The sequence below is a fragment of the Triplophysa dalaica genome, chromosome 18 (genome assembly GCF_015846415.1).
Source record: "Triplophysa dalaica isolate WHDGS20190420 chromosome 18, ASM1584641v1, whole genome shotgun sequence".
NCBI lineage: Eukaryota > Metazoa > Chordata > Actinopteri > Cypriniformes > Nemacheilidae > Triplophysa > Triplophysa dalaica.
In genome coordinates this window covers 20,684,948-20,701,731 of record NC_079559.1, presented here as the reverse complement: position 1 = coordinate 20,701,731, position 16,784 = coordinate 20,684,948, and the positions used below count along the sequence as shown (strand labels likewise).

The window sequence follows — 16,784 nt, the reverse complement described above, 5'->3', positions numbered from 1 at the left end:
TGACTCTCGGTGTCCTTTATTTATTCCAGCATCAATCTGGTGCATCAAGTTGTTGTATGACAGCTTATCTTTCTGTCCCCGTTCTCCTATTTGACCATTAATCTTAAAATCACGTCGAATGGTGACTTCAGAAATCGCTTGCTGCTGCTGGGAAAGCACAGGGGGACTAGACACATCAGGAACTTTCAAACTCAAGCGTTGGATTTCATTTTTCAGCATATTTGTGGACGATTCAAAATGATCATGCAATTCTGTGTACTGCCTCTTTAAATCCGCGAGCTCCGCAGAACTCCTGTCTGTGTCGCCGCCGCCATCTTGAATCGCGTGGTCTCTGCTTTGCGTCTTCCCGCTAGCAAACTCTAACAAGTCTTTAACATATAGACGGGCGTCATTATCATCTGTCTCTATAACACCGTCAACTGCTTCACTGATTAATCTGATCAGCGAGTGCCGTTTACTCTGTCCCTCTGCAGACACTTTTGCAGTTGATCCAGCTGCAGGCGGAGCAGCACCTCGCTTAGCCGATCCTGGAGCTGCTCTAGGTCCATGCTCAGCATCGTGACACACTCAATACGGCACCGCCGATCCCATCCTCATCGCCAATTTTTGTAACACACTTGAAGAAGACTACAACAAGCGTGTGTTTCAGGTGGGTTCTTTTATTCAGCCCGCACATTCACGATCACTCCTGTGGGAATATGTTTTTATATCATGACATTTATTACAGTGTTTTGATTATCATTTTATTAAATGGTTTTATTATTATGCTTTTATAACAAAGAGTTGTTAGTTTAAATAAGATTTTATACTGTCATAGATGTGAAACAGCTATATGCCTGTTGATGCAATAGTGTCTGATTGCGGAGTGCAAGACAGAGGCGTAACTGGTAATGGGCGGAACTTGTAATGGGCAGAACCTGTAATTGTCCAAATCACACGGAACAACGCGAGATATTTTTGGACATGCAGGACATTTTTTAAAGTCCAACACTCCATAGATCTCGTTACAGATTTTTACTTCACAACCATAGACTCATGTCCTCTCTATCCACTCGTCTGCTAACTCTCCTTCTTTTTGTTCACACAGGGAGTTTCTATACCGCTGTTGCCACCTAGTGGCCATTCATTACAACATTGAATGTGTGCTTGTGGTAAATATTCAAACATTAGCAATCAAAATGTAACAAACATTGCAAAAAAATATATTTGGGGGGCTAACTCTTTCTGCACATTTAAACAAATGAACACAAATCTCTACATATACTTATATTATATTAATTAAGCCACACAGTCTACATACATACTGTGGATATGAAATATATAAATGATATATAAATTGATTACATTTTTATTTTCAAAAAACATATTGGAACTCCGCTTCGAATAGAAAAGATGAAGAAAGAAAATATGAAGACCTCACCTCTTGGAACTTTAATTGAATACCCCTGGTTTACACTATTTACGGTAAAAAAAACACAGAATTTTCCACAAACCGTGCATGTATGTATTCTTCTCTTTATCCCGCCTCTCTGAAACGCACAGATTTTTAACAAAGCTCATAGCTATCAAAAGAGAGGTGTGCTATGATTGGCCAGTTAACCAGTGTGTAGTGATTGGTCGAATACTGCAAGCGTGTGACAGAAATGTAACGCCTCTTACCATATTCGGAACATCAGGTTCCTAAGCAAGTGTACTTACAGGTGATAACTGCAGAGTGTCCCTGCATTAGCTAGCCCAGACTAAACAAAACCATAAAACTTGTATGCTAACAGAGAAGAAGGGTTTGCATCTGATGTGTTAATGTAACATGTAAGGGCAGGGGAAGTTACCAATTGCCTTTTACAGTACAAATTTGGATAATGTAGCACAAGGTTATCCTCCCTGTCATCAACGACTTGCAGCTATATATTATGCTTTTGAAAATGTAAAGACATCACAAAGTTGTTGAACTGTTAGAACAACTCAGATTTGTTTTGACACAGGCTGTGACAATTACACATTGTGCCATAGTAAATCCAGCTAACTAGGCTACATCTAGAGTGTGAAGGCACACCTCATGATTGTGTTGCTGAATCATTAGCCTTTACTCGTCTTAGGCCTGATTAAGAATCCACCTCAACTCAACTTTATTTAAAAAGCGCTTTTTACAATTTTCATTGTTACAAAACAGATGTACATTCAACATTTTGCCGAAAAGCTAAAGATTTAAAGTAAATAAGTTTTCCTTGCGGAAGGTCTGTTTTCGGTAAAAATTAACTAAATTATTTTTCTAATTTACAATTCATGTCAAGTTTTTTTCCTCATGTGGTAAGTAGCTGTTTAATAAGCGGGATCACGTATAAGCAGCCATCCCACATTAAACACTTAATTCTGCTCAGATGTTCGACATTCACACCAATATTGCATAATCTATTTAAACAAAAAAATATATATATTGATGCTTATGGATATTGTTATTATGATTATACATTAAAATCGTTTTTGCATGTCATAAGTGATTTTATTGCAGTTTTTGCATTAGTTAATTATCACATTGTCTCAGAATGAAATTTGGGAATAATAAACAGAACGTGAGCTATAAATTATAATCTCGCGTTATAAAGGATAACACGGACTTCATGGAACTCCCGTTAATACAATGGGTCTGACTGATCGAGCGAGCCGCAACAAACCTCTTCTGCGCCGGTGACTCATCTCTGATTGGTCATTATGTTCATGCGCTGTCTATGATTGGTTGTGATGCTCAGCGCTGTGAACACGTAACAAAATCCTCAAAGCACCGTGATCTGACGTAAACATTATGCTGTAACGGACACGTTTTGTTCATCTGCACATTTCATTTCATTTGCCACGTCCATTAATTGATTGAAGAGTCGAGTTATCCCTTATTTTTGTATCTCAGCGTGAGAAATACAAGATGTCGTGTGAGCGTGTGAACCGTGAACGCATGAGACTTGAGAGCCCTGCGAATACGATATGAATACCTATATATTAGCATTAAAATCAGCACAATAAACATAAAATGCAACGAATTCAACACATTTGTGTGAGTATTATCGTAACCGAGTGTGACAGAAAGAATACGCATCACATGTCATATATACATGTGAATATTTTGGCCAACGGGAATAAAGTGTGTCGTCCCTCAAGGCTCTTGAAGCCGATTTTGAAGGCGCCGATGAAGGTCGGACAACTTGAGTATCCAGAATGCACCGCTGCTGCACATCTAATGTCAAATTCGGGTCACAGTGCGGTTACATAAACAATAATAATTGTAGCGTTAGTTCAGATTCGTAACGGATAATAAAACAAGCAGATGAATCAGGAGGAAGAAAGCAGGACTTAAGGAAATAGAAGAGCTCACACCGGATAATCACAACAGTGACCGACCGTAGAACATTACGTCACAGTGGTCACGAGGCAGCAGTTTAATGCCGGAAGTGGGGAAAGTTGTGAAAAGTAAACGAACATCATGGCGGAGAAAGATAAAACGGTAAAAAGTTGTCTTTGTGCAGTTAATCGATATTTGTTGGATTATCTGACGCTGAATAACGGAGACCAGAATAAGACCTTCTGCAGTTTTCACAGGCAGAGACGCATGATGACACTTATTTATTTTAAGGGTGATATAAACATTTCACTTGAGTGTCTTGATAAAACATTCCTCAGGATTAATCGCGTGTTTTAAGAATGTTTATTTATTTTAGGTTATTTATTTACTTCGGTTAGATTGTTATTGTTAATTGTGTGCCTTCTGTCCTATGACTTTTGTTTGCTTTTGTAATGTTAACATGACGTGTAGTATATAGTTCATACATGGTGTTATGAGAAATTGGTTGGTACTTAAATGATTGTTAAGTTAAAATGTGTTTAACTAAATAAATTAAAATATTCTATTGCTCAAATTCATTTTTTTTAAAGTTAAGTTTAGTTTATTATAGAAGCACAATAAACAACAAATTGAAAGGTCAAATAAAAATAAATAAAAACACATAAAACAGTGACATATATAAGCCTTTTCTTAAATGTGGGTTTTAAGTTTGCTTTAAAAAGAGATTCTGTAGAAATTACTCTAAAAGAAAGGTGAAGGCTATTCCACAATTCGGGACCAGCTATGGCAAAAGCTCATTCTCCCTTCTTTACAACCGCCATCTACTTCCCTTTCACAGTTTCTGGCTAGAAGACATTAAACATCTTGCAGAACTGTTAACTGTCACAAGTTCAGATAAATAGGAAGGAGCCAACCCATATAAAACCTTAAAGACAAAGAGTAGAATCTTTAACTCTATTCTAAAAAAAACAGGCAACCTATGCATAGAGAGTAAGACAGGTAATGTGCTCATATTTACGGCTGCCAGTAAGCATTCTGGTTTAATTGCAATAGTTGAGATGAGAGGATATAAATACATGCATTACGCATATCATCAGCATTGTAAACCGGTTGCAGCCCGTATCAGATTCAAGTCACTAATGCTTGCCTACAGGACTATCACTGGTTTGCACCGGCTTACTTCCACACTCTCCTGCACTCCTACATCCCATCAAGATCCCTGCATTCAGCAAACCAGCGGCGTCTTTTATTGCCTTCCCATTAGGGCAGTAAATCGCTCTCCCGCTCTTTCTCATTCACAACTCCTTTCTGGTGGAACATTCTTCCTAACTCTGTCCAATCAACCACATCTCTCACAACATTTAAATAACTACTTCAAACCCATCTCTTCTGTGAATACCTGACCAACAAATGAGAAAAAAAAATACACTAGCCCTTTCTCTCAACAGGTAGTGGTCTAGCTTTTGTTGAAACCAGTAACTTTTTATTGGCACCTAATGTATTATGGCTCCTGTATGAACTATCACGTATTGCTCCTAAACTCTTTGTAAGTCGCTTTGGATAAAAGCATCTGCTAAATGACTAAATGTAAATGTAAATCATCTTCTATCATAAATCATCTAAACGGAAGCGCTGTTTTTTACTAAGTTTCCTCAATCTGGGGAGTTGCTCACCAGCAGTCTCGTAAAGCAGAAGAAGCACCAGATGTTGGTTTGCCAACCGCCATAAATCTTCAAAAGAAGAAGAAGAAACGCCATAATTCAAAACTAGGGATGCACCGAAAGGAAAATTCTTGGCCGAAAACCGAAAAAGAGGAAACCAAGGCCGAAAGCCGAAACACCGAAAGAAATTTGGCCAATTATTAGTACCCTTGCATTTATGGCTATTACTGTGTACTAACTTTACTAAAATCAAGGCATTGCAATTGCATAATTAAAGTTTCAAAGAATAAATCAATTACAAAAATGGAAATGTTTATTTAGCACATTGCAACAATGCACAGTATAAAATAAAATTCAACTAAGATGTTTAACTTGACCCCACTCATGTGTATATTAAATAATAATGTACAGGTCTACTGGCCTGCTGAAAAGTTGTACAATTAAATGTTCTCTCATGAAAACCAAGTGCATTTAGGTCAAGTGCATTTTACATTTTTCTCTGTAGGACTACTACAAGAAAGTCTATTCAGAACAAGTGCAACTGCTTAAGATACAACAATATTTTCTCTGTAGGCCTTCAACATCATAATAGTGTATCCAAACAAAGACTCCCATAACCCATATGTTAACTGTAGAACTTTAACAACAACAAATGCACCAAGAATCGCAGATGTCTAAAGTTGATAATAAGTAGCGTAAGAATAGAATAACCTACTTATTCTGTCGTCTGAAGCGCTATGATGTTCAGGAACGGAATTTGGAGAAAAACGTGTTTAAAGTTAAGTTATGAAAATAAAAGCCCAACAGTCCAATATCACAAGTAAAAATCACTTTACAGTGGTAAGAGACTTACTCTAATAACAATTTAGTAAAAAAAACATTTCCTAGTGTTGAAGTCTATAAAAATACTGTACAAAACCGTTGGAATAAAACGAAAGTAATGAAGATGGTGCAGCGCACATTTAAAGAACGAGAGCTCTGACATTATCACTACACAAGGAAACATTACGGACAACAACTAATAAGCAGTGAAGCAAGTTTTAAGTTGTTTATCATGCGCATAGTGTCTGGACTTTTGATCATCTCTTGTATATTTTGCGATCGCGGTCCGGCTCGCGTGAGCAGTGGAGCGGGCATAACTCCTGGTGCCGTAGACTGAGAGCTCTGCCATCTCGCGAAAACATTGTATAAAAAACTTTGCATGCCATAGTTTACACAGGACTGGCGGGAAATGTGCATTAATACTTCTTCATTCTTCATGTTATGTGGTTTACTTTGATAGGTGAACTGTCTTTCCCGCGTCCCAGCGCTACACCCGACGGGTTTTGCCAAAACGCATCACATGTCTAGTCAGTACAAATGACAACGACACGCAGATCGCTTCACGAGCATATCCCGCTGAAGGGAAACGGGTGTTTACAAATTGCCCTCATTGTAATCTGCCAGAATGACGGTAAAAAAAATCTGTCAATGACATAGAATTTTTGGGATCACGCGACCTCTGGTTCACACACGTAAAGGAATATTGGTCGCACTCTAGAGCCCTGAGGGTGAATGCAGTTTAGGAGACGCTTTAGTGCTGCCATTAAAGGAATAACGTCCGCTACAGATGCATCAAAGGAGCGGTATCTGTTTGTGTCATCACAACATTTCGGCCGTATTGTTTCGGTGATAAAAGTGCACTTTTGGGCCATTTTCGGCCGAAAATTTTCTATTGCCGAATATTCGGTGCATCCCTATTCAAAACAGCATGTGGATCAACTTTGTTATCAAATCTCGGAAAAGAGAGAAAATCTTGTTCAATCAAAACAACAGGAGGAAGACTTTGTTACCAAGTCATTTGATCATAGAATTGTAAGTTAAGGTTTATTAGGCCGCCGTGCCTCAATTCATTCTGATGTGCACAGTTGTTTATGGTTTTGAGAAGAGTAATTTTGACTGTGGTCAGTCTTAAATGTAACAAATTGTGCATTTTTGCTGTAAATAGCAAAACAGTGAAATTTGATCAGATAAGTGGTATGTGTAATAATGATTTGTATTATATTGAGTGTTATTTTTGGTCTTGCTGTGATCTTCGGCTTGTTGCGTTTCAAGTCTGGAGTAGCATTGTAAATGATTCATGTGTTAAGTGTGGTGAAATGAAGTAAGCGCACTTCTATAGGTAAGCACAGTAAGGTAAAATACCTTACTGTACTGTGGTATGTGTGTGTTGGGGGCTGCGCAGAGGGTCTATTGTGATGTGGAATATACACGTCTTTTTCTTTTCCCATGTGCAAAATATTAAAAACATAAAAACGCTTTGCGCATGAGAGTATTTAAAATAACGTAATGCAAAATTGCATTGCTGTAATGGAAGTAAACAGAGAAACGTTTGGCGAATGTTTAAGGGACGATTCAGATGTCGTGTTTAAAACCGTGTGGAAAACGACCCACGTTGTGTTCGCTGTTTAACTGTTTACTGTTTAACTGTTTACTTCTCGAAAAACATGCGGGCTGCATCATAAGTGCATCGCGTCCGAGTCGCTCCCTATTTACACATGCATGCCGCGTGTCTACATTTAAAATAACTAACTTGTGCGTGTTAAAGGCGCAAAATGTGTATCGCCCCTAATACTGCAAACAAAGCGCTCAATGGGAAATCCCAAAGGTAATGATGTACAAGGTGCCTCACCTCAATTTCAGTAAATTAGAAGAAATGCAACTCTAAATATGCTGCCCGGAAACGCTCTTGCTATGACGTAAACAGCTGAACGAAAGGTCGCCGAATGCCATGACTTTCGTTAAAAGCACCTTGAGATGGCACTGTATAAGCTCTCTTTGAGTGTGCTACTGGGTTAGAACAACCCAAACGAAAGCAACAACGTGCTTCTGTATACATTCTTTATGTGCCAAATTCTGACATTATCACTTTGGTACAACGGGCATACAGTAAAGCCGGTAGGTTCTGGTGCTTCCGATGGCCAGTCTGTTCGTCAGCATTATACTCAACAGCACATTGCTTCTCTTATTGCAGGCAGCCTCACTGCCCGACCACCACTCACCATTAACTATATACTCATGGGGATGAGTTTATCTATCTCAGTGCACAGACATACAGACAAACAAGGACAGAGCCAGTTCAGAAAGTAATTAAGCGCACAGAAATAATTCAACTGGAAAATCTAAACTCACTTACGCGTATTGAATCGTGGAGGTGGTACTGAATGGTTTAATATTATATTGAGAATTGTATTGTAGAATCCCTAGTGAAAACAAGCACTGCAAGTCGTGAATACACATACACCCGGAGCAGTGGGCTGCTATCCCTGCTGCACCCGGGGAGCAAACAGGGCTATTGTGCTTCTTCACTTTATTTCCATGTTGTTATATTATAAATGAATAATTACGTAATGGTTGTACTGTATAGTTCATTTTGGTTCAGTGCTCAACTTGAGAAGCTTTATTGTGGAGAGAATTATTGTGTAGAACTGAATAGAGGGAGGGTTTGAACTTGCATAACATATTTTAATTTGCGTGCAAAGTACAGAGAGAGAGAGAGGGAGAGGGAGAAGGAGAGAGAGAGAGAGAGAGGATAAGATAAACTGTGACTGGAGACTTTGGCTGCATGTAATCACTGGATGTTGTTAACACGGAAGATCAGCGAGAAACATTTCTGAGAACAGAGAAAACTTCAGCATAATGGAAATCCCTGACATGTCCTTAGTGAGTAAATAAATATTTTTCAAATATATGAGAATAGTTGGGGGTTTATCATGGAATTGAAAACTTCACAACAACAGCAATGAATCATGAGAGCAAGTCTTACTTCTTTGAAAAGACTGATATACTAAGACAAACAAAATATGTTAATCCAGGAAAGTTTTTGTCTCAATTTAATTTATATAAATATATATTTTTAAAATGACAAATCACAATTTATAGGAAAGATTTTTTTCTACTTTAACACAAATGTAATATAAATCATAGGGGTCTATAGAATGTTTCTGTGAAGTTTCAGCTCAAAATACAACACAGACATTTTATTATACTATGCTCTAGATGCCCAGTTTTGCATGTGAGGATAAACTCGCTGTTTTGGTGTGTGTCTCTTTAAGTGCAAATGAGCTGCTAGTCTCCGCCTCCTTTCAGCAGAAAACGCAGCCAGGGCTGTGAGCCTGTGCTTCCAACGACAAAAAAAGAAACATAAAGTGAATAAGAATTGCTGTGTCTCGTCTTTGAACACAAAATACATTGTCGTCTATGAGTATACCTGTTTCCCCCGGGGCCATTCGCGAAGGCCCTCCTGTCCCCGTTGGTCCAGACATGACAGCTTTCAGATGTGAGACCCGTGATCACGACTCAGGGTTTCACATGTTAAATAACAACACGGATGGGTGTGAAAAACGGGAGCGTCGACAAGTATGTTTATAAGCGAACAGACTCCTAACAAACGAGTCACATTATCTACAGTGCATCCGGAAAGTATTCACAGCGCTGCACTTTTTCCACATTTTCTTAAGTAACAGCCTTATTCCAAAATGGATTCAATTCATTATTTTACTTTAAATTCTACAAACAATACCCCATAATGACAACGTGAAAGAAGTTTGTTTAAAGTCTTTGCAAATTTATCAAAAATAAAAAACGATGTACATAAGTAACATGAGAGAGACATCATTTTTTCTGATTAAAAGTAGAACAGTCACAGCGAAGTATTATCATTATTTTTAACTTGTCTTCCTCAAATTAGATATCTAGAAACTACTAAGATCATTCACAGGTTGCAATATATTGATGTCAATAATATGAAAGTTCTCTCCTGTTTTTTTTCAGTTCGTTAGGAATATAAAATCTCTTCAAACTTCTGATTTCGAGTGTGAGAATAACAATACTACAGTAGAACCTTTTAAATGTAAATGACCTGTGTACACGCCAGGTACAAATAACACTACTGGTCATTATCAATACTAAGCTTTTATAAGGTTGTCTGTAAATATACTTTTTATGAAAACAGGCAGTCCATTAAGCAGTAATAAAGTAGAGCCCCACATTTATTGTTAGATCACAATTCAATAATGCACTTTTACATGCCTAGTTTTTGTCAATGATGATTCTGCAATGATCAGCACAATTAAAAGCATGAAACTGATCTTTTTTTTTTTCAAAATTACAGCTTAAACTGTCTAGGCCCGAGCTGATTGACTTTGAAGGCATTTCTATGATTCACTACTTCACTGACAACTGGGAAAATGTGAAGAACTTCCAGGCAAGACCAGATGACATTCTGATCGCCACTTACCCCAAAGCAGGTAAGTATGCTGAATGAAGTACTATAGTATAACGCAGGTTAAATAAATCTGGCTACACTTCTGACAAATGCAAATAGAGTATCACAGAGATTACATATTTTTGTATGCAAAACCCGAAACAGAGTTAGCATTTTAGCACTTAAATTAAAATCCCACCCTCTATGCGATTCGCCGTACACTTATCACATTTCAAACTAAATCCATTAAATTCTTCTGGAAGCATGTACATACCTGTCCAATAGAAAGAGAGCAACCATGGGATCGTCTTTCAGACCCTTTGTCTGCCAGAGCTTTCTCCATTGTGTAAAAACTGAACTGATGTTAATTCACATCTTTCCTCTTTCATGATCAAGACGTTTTTTCGTTACTGCTTTTTCAAAAACTGACTTCAGATAACTACAGATAACATTAACACTAACAGTAGAATGTTAAATACAGATAAATACAGATTCAATATATATAATATACAGATATACAAATAGGGACTTATATCTAACATATACATATCTGCAGGGACATGTAGAGAAAACATTCTCTAAGTAATGAACTCATGCAGGGTCCTTCATTATCTATTCTGACCTATAAAGAAAAGATGTAACTTACAACAGCAAACTCACATTTTGGAGATTATGAGAGAAAGTGTGTCATCATGTGGTCATCATTATGTGCTTGTGATGGAGAACACATCAGAGACACACCCTCTGATTTTGACAAGCAAATGTAAAAGTATTTTACTGATCATAGCCTTTGTAGTTTTTTCTTGTTATTAACTAATCTACACTGACCAAAATAATAAACGCAACACTTTTGTTTTTGGCCCCATTTTTCATGAGCTGAACTCAAAGACTTTTTCGATGTACACAAAAGGCCTATTTCTCTCAACTATTGTTCACAAATCTGTCTCAATCTGTGTTAGTGAGCATGAGATAATTTTGCCGAAATAAACCATTCAGCTCACAGGTGTGACATAATAAAACCCTTTCAGCCTTCAAAGTTTCTTCATGTTTGTTAGAATGTTTTATAGTAGCCATGACAGGCCGTTTCTCTAGCCACTTTACCTCCATCATTCCATAGGTACCACCTGGGTTTCTTATATACTGGACCTGTTGTATTTTGGTAATGTGGCTCCAGAGCGCCAGACTTCTCAGCCTATCTACATGAGGGTGCCATTCCTGGAGTCCTGCTTTCAAGTTATTCCATCAGGTCAGCGATAACGGAATCATTCATTTTAAGTTAAAAAATACAAGTTTGTCCATCATCATCAAGCTGTTTCAATTGACCCCATTTGGGGCATGAAACTCCAATAAAATATGTGATTTAATCGAGATGCACTGGTTCAAGTGAATTTATTTTTTCGATGTTCCCTAAGTTTTATCACTCTTAAAAGTATTGCTCATTGAATCGCAAAGTTCATAGCTAATTCACTGTAGCTACTGTTTTTTGCTGTACTTTAATGTTAAATGTTGGATGCTTTCCCATTTTCGTAACTTTGTTTAAACCAGTCTGCTAAAATGAGAGATGTAATTTATGTCATTTTATTTTAAATGTAAATGTATTTTTTGAAATCGCTCTCAGGGACCGAACTGATTGATAATCTGAAGACTTCTCCTCGCCTCATCAAAACTCATTTACCTGTTCAGTTGGTGCCGAAGTCCTTTTGGGAGCAGAACTCAAGGGTACTGTAGAATGATCTTTCTCTTTGTAAAATGTTACATTGTGTTTTATATTGTATGCTGTATCTACAATGCATGCTTCAATCACAAATGATAGCACATTTTCAAGTTTGATTGTACTGTATCACTCCAAAAAAAGGTGCTTTATAGCACTTAAAGTGGTCATTGGCTTGTAATTATATGGGGCCCACTTTAAAGCAACATTATGTAATTTTTCAACCTTAAAATGATGTCTCTAAAATGATTTCACTGGTAGAACAACTCTGAACTGGACGAATTCTACTGTAGCTGCTACCTGAGCAGTGTCCTAGTGGCTGAAACCCGCTCTGTGGTTTCAACTCAAGTGCTTTTTTAGGGCGTCTCTTTCTGCAGCTCAAAGCGTATTCTGAGGTTGAAAAAAGTTCAACTTTTCTGAAAACAACAACCTATGTCAAGCTCCTTTTCCCCCAGCTTACCAATGACAGAGACCTGTCGTTTCCATAACAACATGCGAGGAACGTAATTGATCTATAAAGCCTGTCGATCTGTGTATGCAGTGCAGCTTGAATATAAACAAGCCTGTTGTTTGCATGGTCCTTGCGAGGCTGATCATTGTTGCCTTCAGGTAGCGTAACGGCTCATATGACCCAAGCATAACGAATCAGGGAAGCAAACGCAATGAATCAGACGACCCAATCAATAAGCCTATGTGGCCAACCATGCATGTGTACTTTAAAGTCTCTTTTTGTCCATTTAAACAGAAACGCAACCCCAGAGTTTTGAAACTAAAATGGGGTCCGCAGTGTTTCCAAAAGTCTCTGTTTTTCTGGGGTCAAATACTCCGTAGCAGTGTAAACGCCAGGCGTAACAGTAGCAAGAGTTGATGGTTTTAAAGGAAAACAGACTCTTATAAATGCCGTCTGGAACGCATGAAAAGCATCATTTGTTTGCATTCTTTTCATTTTCTCTCTTCAGCTCTTTCTGCAAGCTAGACAGCTCCATCATGTGACAACAGAGGAATTAATACCTTATAATAACCAAACTGAAGTCTGCAATTAGGTTGAATTGTTTATGTAAAGTAGGATAGAATGTTGAACTGGTAACTGTATCAGCTCACAGCAGAAACATACTGTGAAGTAGTTAGCAAATGTTTTGTAGAGAAATGAAAACAGGTGCCCCACAATAATTATTTGCACTCCCACAAAAACTCTCAAATATATTTTGGGATTGCACAGATTAAATTTGAGAAGCCTATTCGACTGAAAAGATCACTATTTTGAGCCATTACTATATAGGCGTATCAAACTGCTTGAAAAGACACATGGGTTGAGAATTTAAGTCATAATCTGCAGGTAGGCATAAAGTCAAAACACAGGCAACCTGGATATAACCACATCAACAACGGCCAATGCTCAGAAACCCAACGGCTAAGAGACCGCACAAGGTTTAAGTAGAAAATTAAACAAGGCTGATGACAAAGCCTTAAAGTAAGTTTGGCATGATGAGTCCAGACAGTGGTTTATGGGATATGTTGTCCCAAAAATAAATTGATCAAGAGGGGACCGCCCTCTGCTGGACATCAAAGAGCTCTCCATCTGGTGATCATGACTATAGTGATGTGCCTTGTCTCAGAAAGTTCCTCTTCCTAACTAAGCATTTGACTGTTTCTTTTGTTATAACTCCATACAATTCATTTATGTATGACATTTAAAACTCTTTATAAGCTTGCTTTGTAAAATGTTTTAAAACATCAATTTTACACTACCGTTTTATTGAGAATATCATTTTCATAAACATCATTGCTGTTTGGTTTATGTTATATTGGTGTTTCAATGATACTAAACTAGAAAGCTATCCTGAAATTTTAATTTATTCTTGTAAAAAGTACTTTAAAAGTACTGAGAATATTTGGAAATCCAAGTGTATAATGTTTTTTTAAGTTGCAAAAGCTAACCTAACTGCAACTAAACTACAACAGTGTAACACTGTCTCTACACCGGATGCAACATGGTGCTACGCAACTAAAGACAAAAGAGCCCATTATCATTATTAATTTTGTTCTCACAGGATGCAGCGCAACGCAACACAACACAACACAACAAACCCATTATAAGAACAAGGCATTTGTTGTATCCCGTCGTGCCGTTCGTGTCTGGGTGACAGGGCGTTCATCTGCAGAACATAATTACATGTAAAGGCTACATACTGTTTGTATATAAAATGATTGTCTGAAGTCCTCATCATTTTCTTGTTCATTCATTCCAGGTGGTGTATGTAGCCCGTAATGCAAAAGACAATGCGGTATCCTACTTTAATTTTGACCGCATGAACATGGCAGAACCCGAACCGGGAGACTGGAACACCTTTATACAGAAGTTTATGGAAGGAAAGAGTAAGTTAATCAGATAAAAAATACAATTTAATCAAGTTGCTCAACTTTTATGTTCCAGTAGGTATTTTCCAATATTTTGGACTGAAATTAAATATCATCATTTCACTCCACAGTTTTGTTTGGTCCGTGGTTTGACCATGTCAGCGGATGGTGGGAGAAGAAACAGACATATTCTAACTTACAGTACTTGTTCTATGAGGATTTGGTTGAAGTAAGATATATTAATGAAGTAACATTGTTTTTTCAGATACAGTACAATGTGTTAAATGTGTGTTGTGTGCACGACTCTGTCAGGACACCGGACGTGAGGTGGAACGCTTGTGCTCCTTCTTGGGATTATCGACTTCACCCGAGGAGAGAGAGAAAATAACAAAAGGAGTTCATTTTGATGCCATGAAAAACAACAAGATGACCAATTATTCCACTCTCCCTGTTATGGACTTCAAGATCTCACCCTTCATGAGGAAAGGTTAGTGGGATCCTCTCATCTAAACTCATCCTAATAACAACACTCAAGTCTTTCACCTGATTTTCTGCTTTTATTTGTGTTCTAAAAGGTAAAGTTGGAGACTGGAAAAATCACTTCACTGTGGCACAAAATGAACAGTTTGATGAAGTCTACAAACAAAAGATGAAGAACACCACTGTCAAGTTTCGGACTGAACTGTAAAGCTTGTGTTCTGGACAACGCTAGACATATTTACTCACTGAGGGTTTAATAGGAGGCAAATTAATAATTGTTTTCATTTACAGATTATTTTGGATTTTAATAATTTTAATGATTATAAAACAACTTCTCATATCCCAGTTTAATAAGCAAAGTTCTGGGCTATTGTGTCTTTCAGTCGGGGATCCAAAATAAACAACACGATCTCAATGGAATTCGTGACATTATTATATGTAATCTTTTAATTTGTGTAAACTGACACGAATATCCCCCTTTTTTCGTCTCAGCAGCACGACTTTCAATGTAATGTATAAATATATATCCACGGAATCTGATGACAATTCATACCTATTTTATAAAGTGGCTTATTCTTGTGAATTCCTGTTTCCTACGATCTCATTGCTATGTTTTGAGTTTATTCTGGTGACATTAGGTTTAGGGGCGGGGAATATGTTGGAATATGTATACAGATATATATGTTGGAAATATATCTGTCGAACAGAAAGTTTATATCTCTTCTTCCACCTCCTAATGGCTGAGTGACAAACCCCACATCCTCACAATATCGTGCACTTTAAATGTTGTTCCAGAAGAAAGTGCAGTTGCTCTTCTACCACAATCATTGTTTGAGAACGCTCTGCAACGTTTACACTGATATCTGACAGCGACACAACTGCAGCCAAACAGTGGAGAACAAGAACTTTCAAGCCGGTACAAGCAATGCACTTCCGATTCTTGTGGTCTTTGCAGAAGTCAGGAGCTTATTGAATTCAACTGTTCAGACATGTGTTGAATTAATTCACGGGAGACTTCAACAGGGTGCCTAAGGAAAATATACAATCTATTTTATGAATGCAGTTAAACGATTGAAAGCAGTGTATGACCTTATATATGCTTTTGACACAAGATTGATAACCAGCGGATCGGTTAAATTGGACAATATTTATAAATGAATGTAAACACAGACAGAACCGTTATACAGTGATTACATTTTTTGAGGAATAAATGATCATGTTCTTACGTTTTTTTGCGGATTTTTTTTACAATATTCAAAGGGCCCCCTCCCACTCATATAAACTCAATAATATATTTTATTGCTCGACATTAATTAAAAAAGCATTTGTTCATTATAATAATGGCATTAAAATAATATCTTGTTTTTATGTTTTTAAAAGCTTATTTCGTCGAATTTGAAATATGAATCGTCTTTTGGCACCCTTGATAGTCAGGCGGATCCCCATGTGGACCACGAGCCCCTGTTAAAAACCACTGCTTTAAATGCCTTTTAAAGGCACAGCCTTCACATTGGGATGCACCTCAACTGCATTTATAATATTTAATAGAAATTATGTGGTATTGAAGTGCGCAGGCCCATTGGAGGTAGCTGTATCCCTTCTAGTCAATTCCGCATTTTTTCCCCCCGACTTTTGCATTGGATTGTGGGAATTTTTAGGGAACGAAGTAAAAAGTGCACTGGAAGGATTTTGAGAATGAGACGGCCCTTAAAATCCCCGTCTCGCTGATTAATGCCCGGTCTACTAAGAAGGGAGCTGATTGAGACGCATCCTTCCAATATAAATTCGGACAAAACTAAAAATGGATGTCCCCTCAAATAGTGCACTATATTAGTGTTTAGGGGGATAATTCGGACACAGCCCGCAAGTACAGTGAAACAGTAAAATGCACAATGATGAATTCCTTATGACATGACAAGAGGCAACACATAAAAAAGTTGTTAACATTTATAATATAAAAGGAAACGATGTTATAGGCGGAAAATGAGCCAAATGCAG

At 37.6% G+C, this 16,784-nt stretch overlaps 1 protein-coding gene across 5 annotated transcripts; it reads left to right on the top strand.

Moving 5' to 3' along the window:
- Positions 1-315: 315 nt before the first annotated feature.
- LOC130406980 (cytosolic sulfotransferase 3) lies at positions 316-15,369 on the top strand. 5 transcript variants are annotated; one of them, XM_056729586.1, is made up of 8 exons: positions 316-649; positions 10,145-10,280; positions 11,355-11,483; positions 11,856-11,956; positions 14,198-14,324; positions 14,438-14,535; positions 14,619-14,793; positions 14,882-15,369. In XM_056729586.1, the coding sequence occupies exons 2-8, from the start codon at positions 10,190-10,192 to the stop codon at positions 14,992-14,994; spliced, it is 834 nt and encodes a 277-aa protein (XP_056585564.1). In that variant the 5' UTR covers positions 316-649; positions 10,145-10,189; the 3' UTR covers positions 14,995-15,369. The 5 variants fall into 5 exon arrangements, with proteins under 5 accessions (XP_056585564.1, XP_056585560.1, XP_056585563.1 ...); XM_056729582.1 differs by lacking the exon at positions 316-649 and adding an exon at positions 1,388-1,464; XM_056729585.1 differs by lacking the exon at positions 316-649 and adding an exon at positions 3,281-3,493.
- Positions 15,370-16,784: the final 1,415 nt, after the last annotated feature.

What these genes read in the sequence shown, in the direction of transcription:
- LOC130406980 (XM_056729582.1), top strand. Translation starts at nt 1,393, where the DNA reads ATGAAGAAAGAAAATATGAAGACCTCACCTCTTGGAACTTTAATTGAA. An exon ending in CTTTCAAGTTATTCCATCAG is followed by an intron (nt 11,484 to 11,855) that starts GTCAGCGATAAC and finishes AATCGCTCTCAG; the next exon opens with GGACCGAACTGATTGATAAT. An exon ending in TTTGGGAGCAGAACTCAAGG is followed by an intron (nt 11,957 to 14,197) that starts GTACTGTAGAAT and finishes CATTCATTCCAG; the next exon opens with GTGGTGTATGTAGCCCGTAA.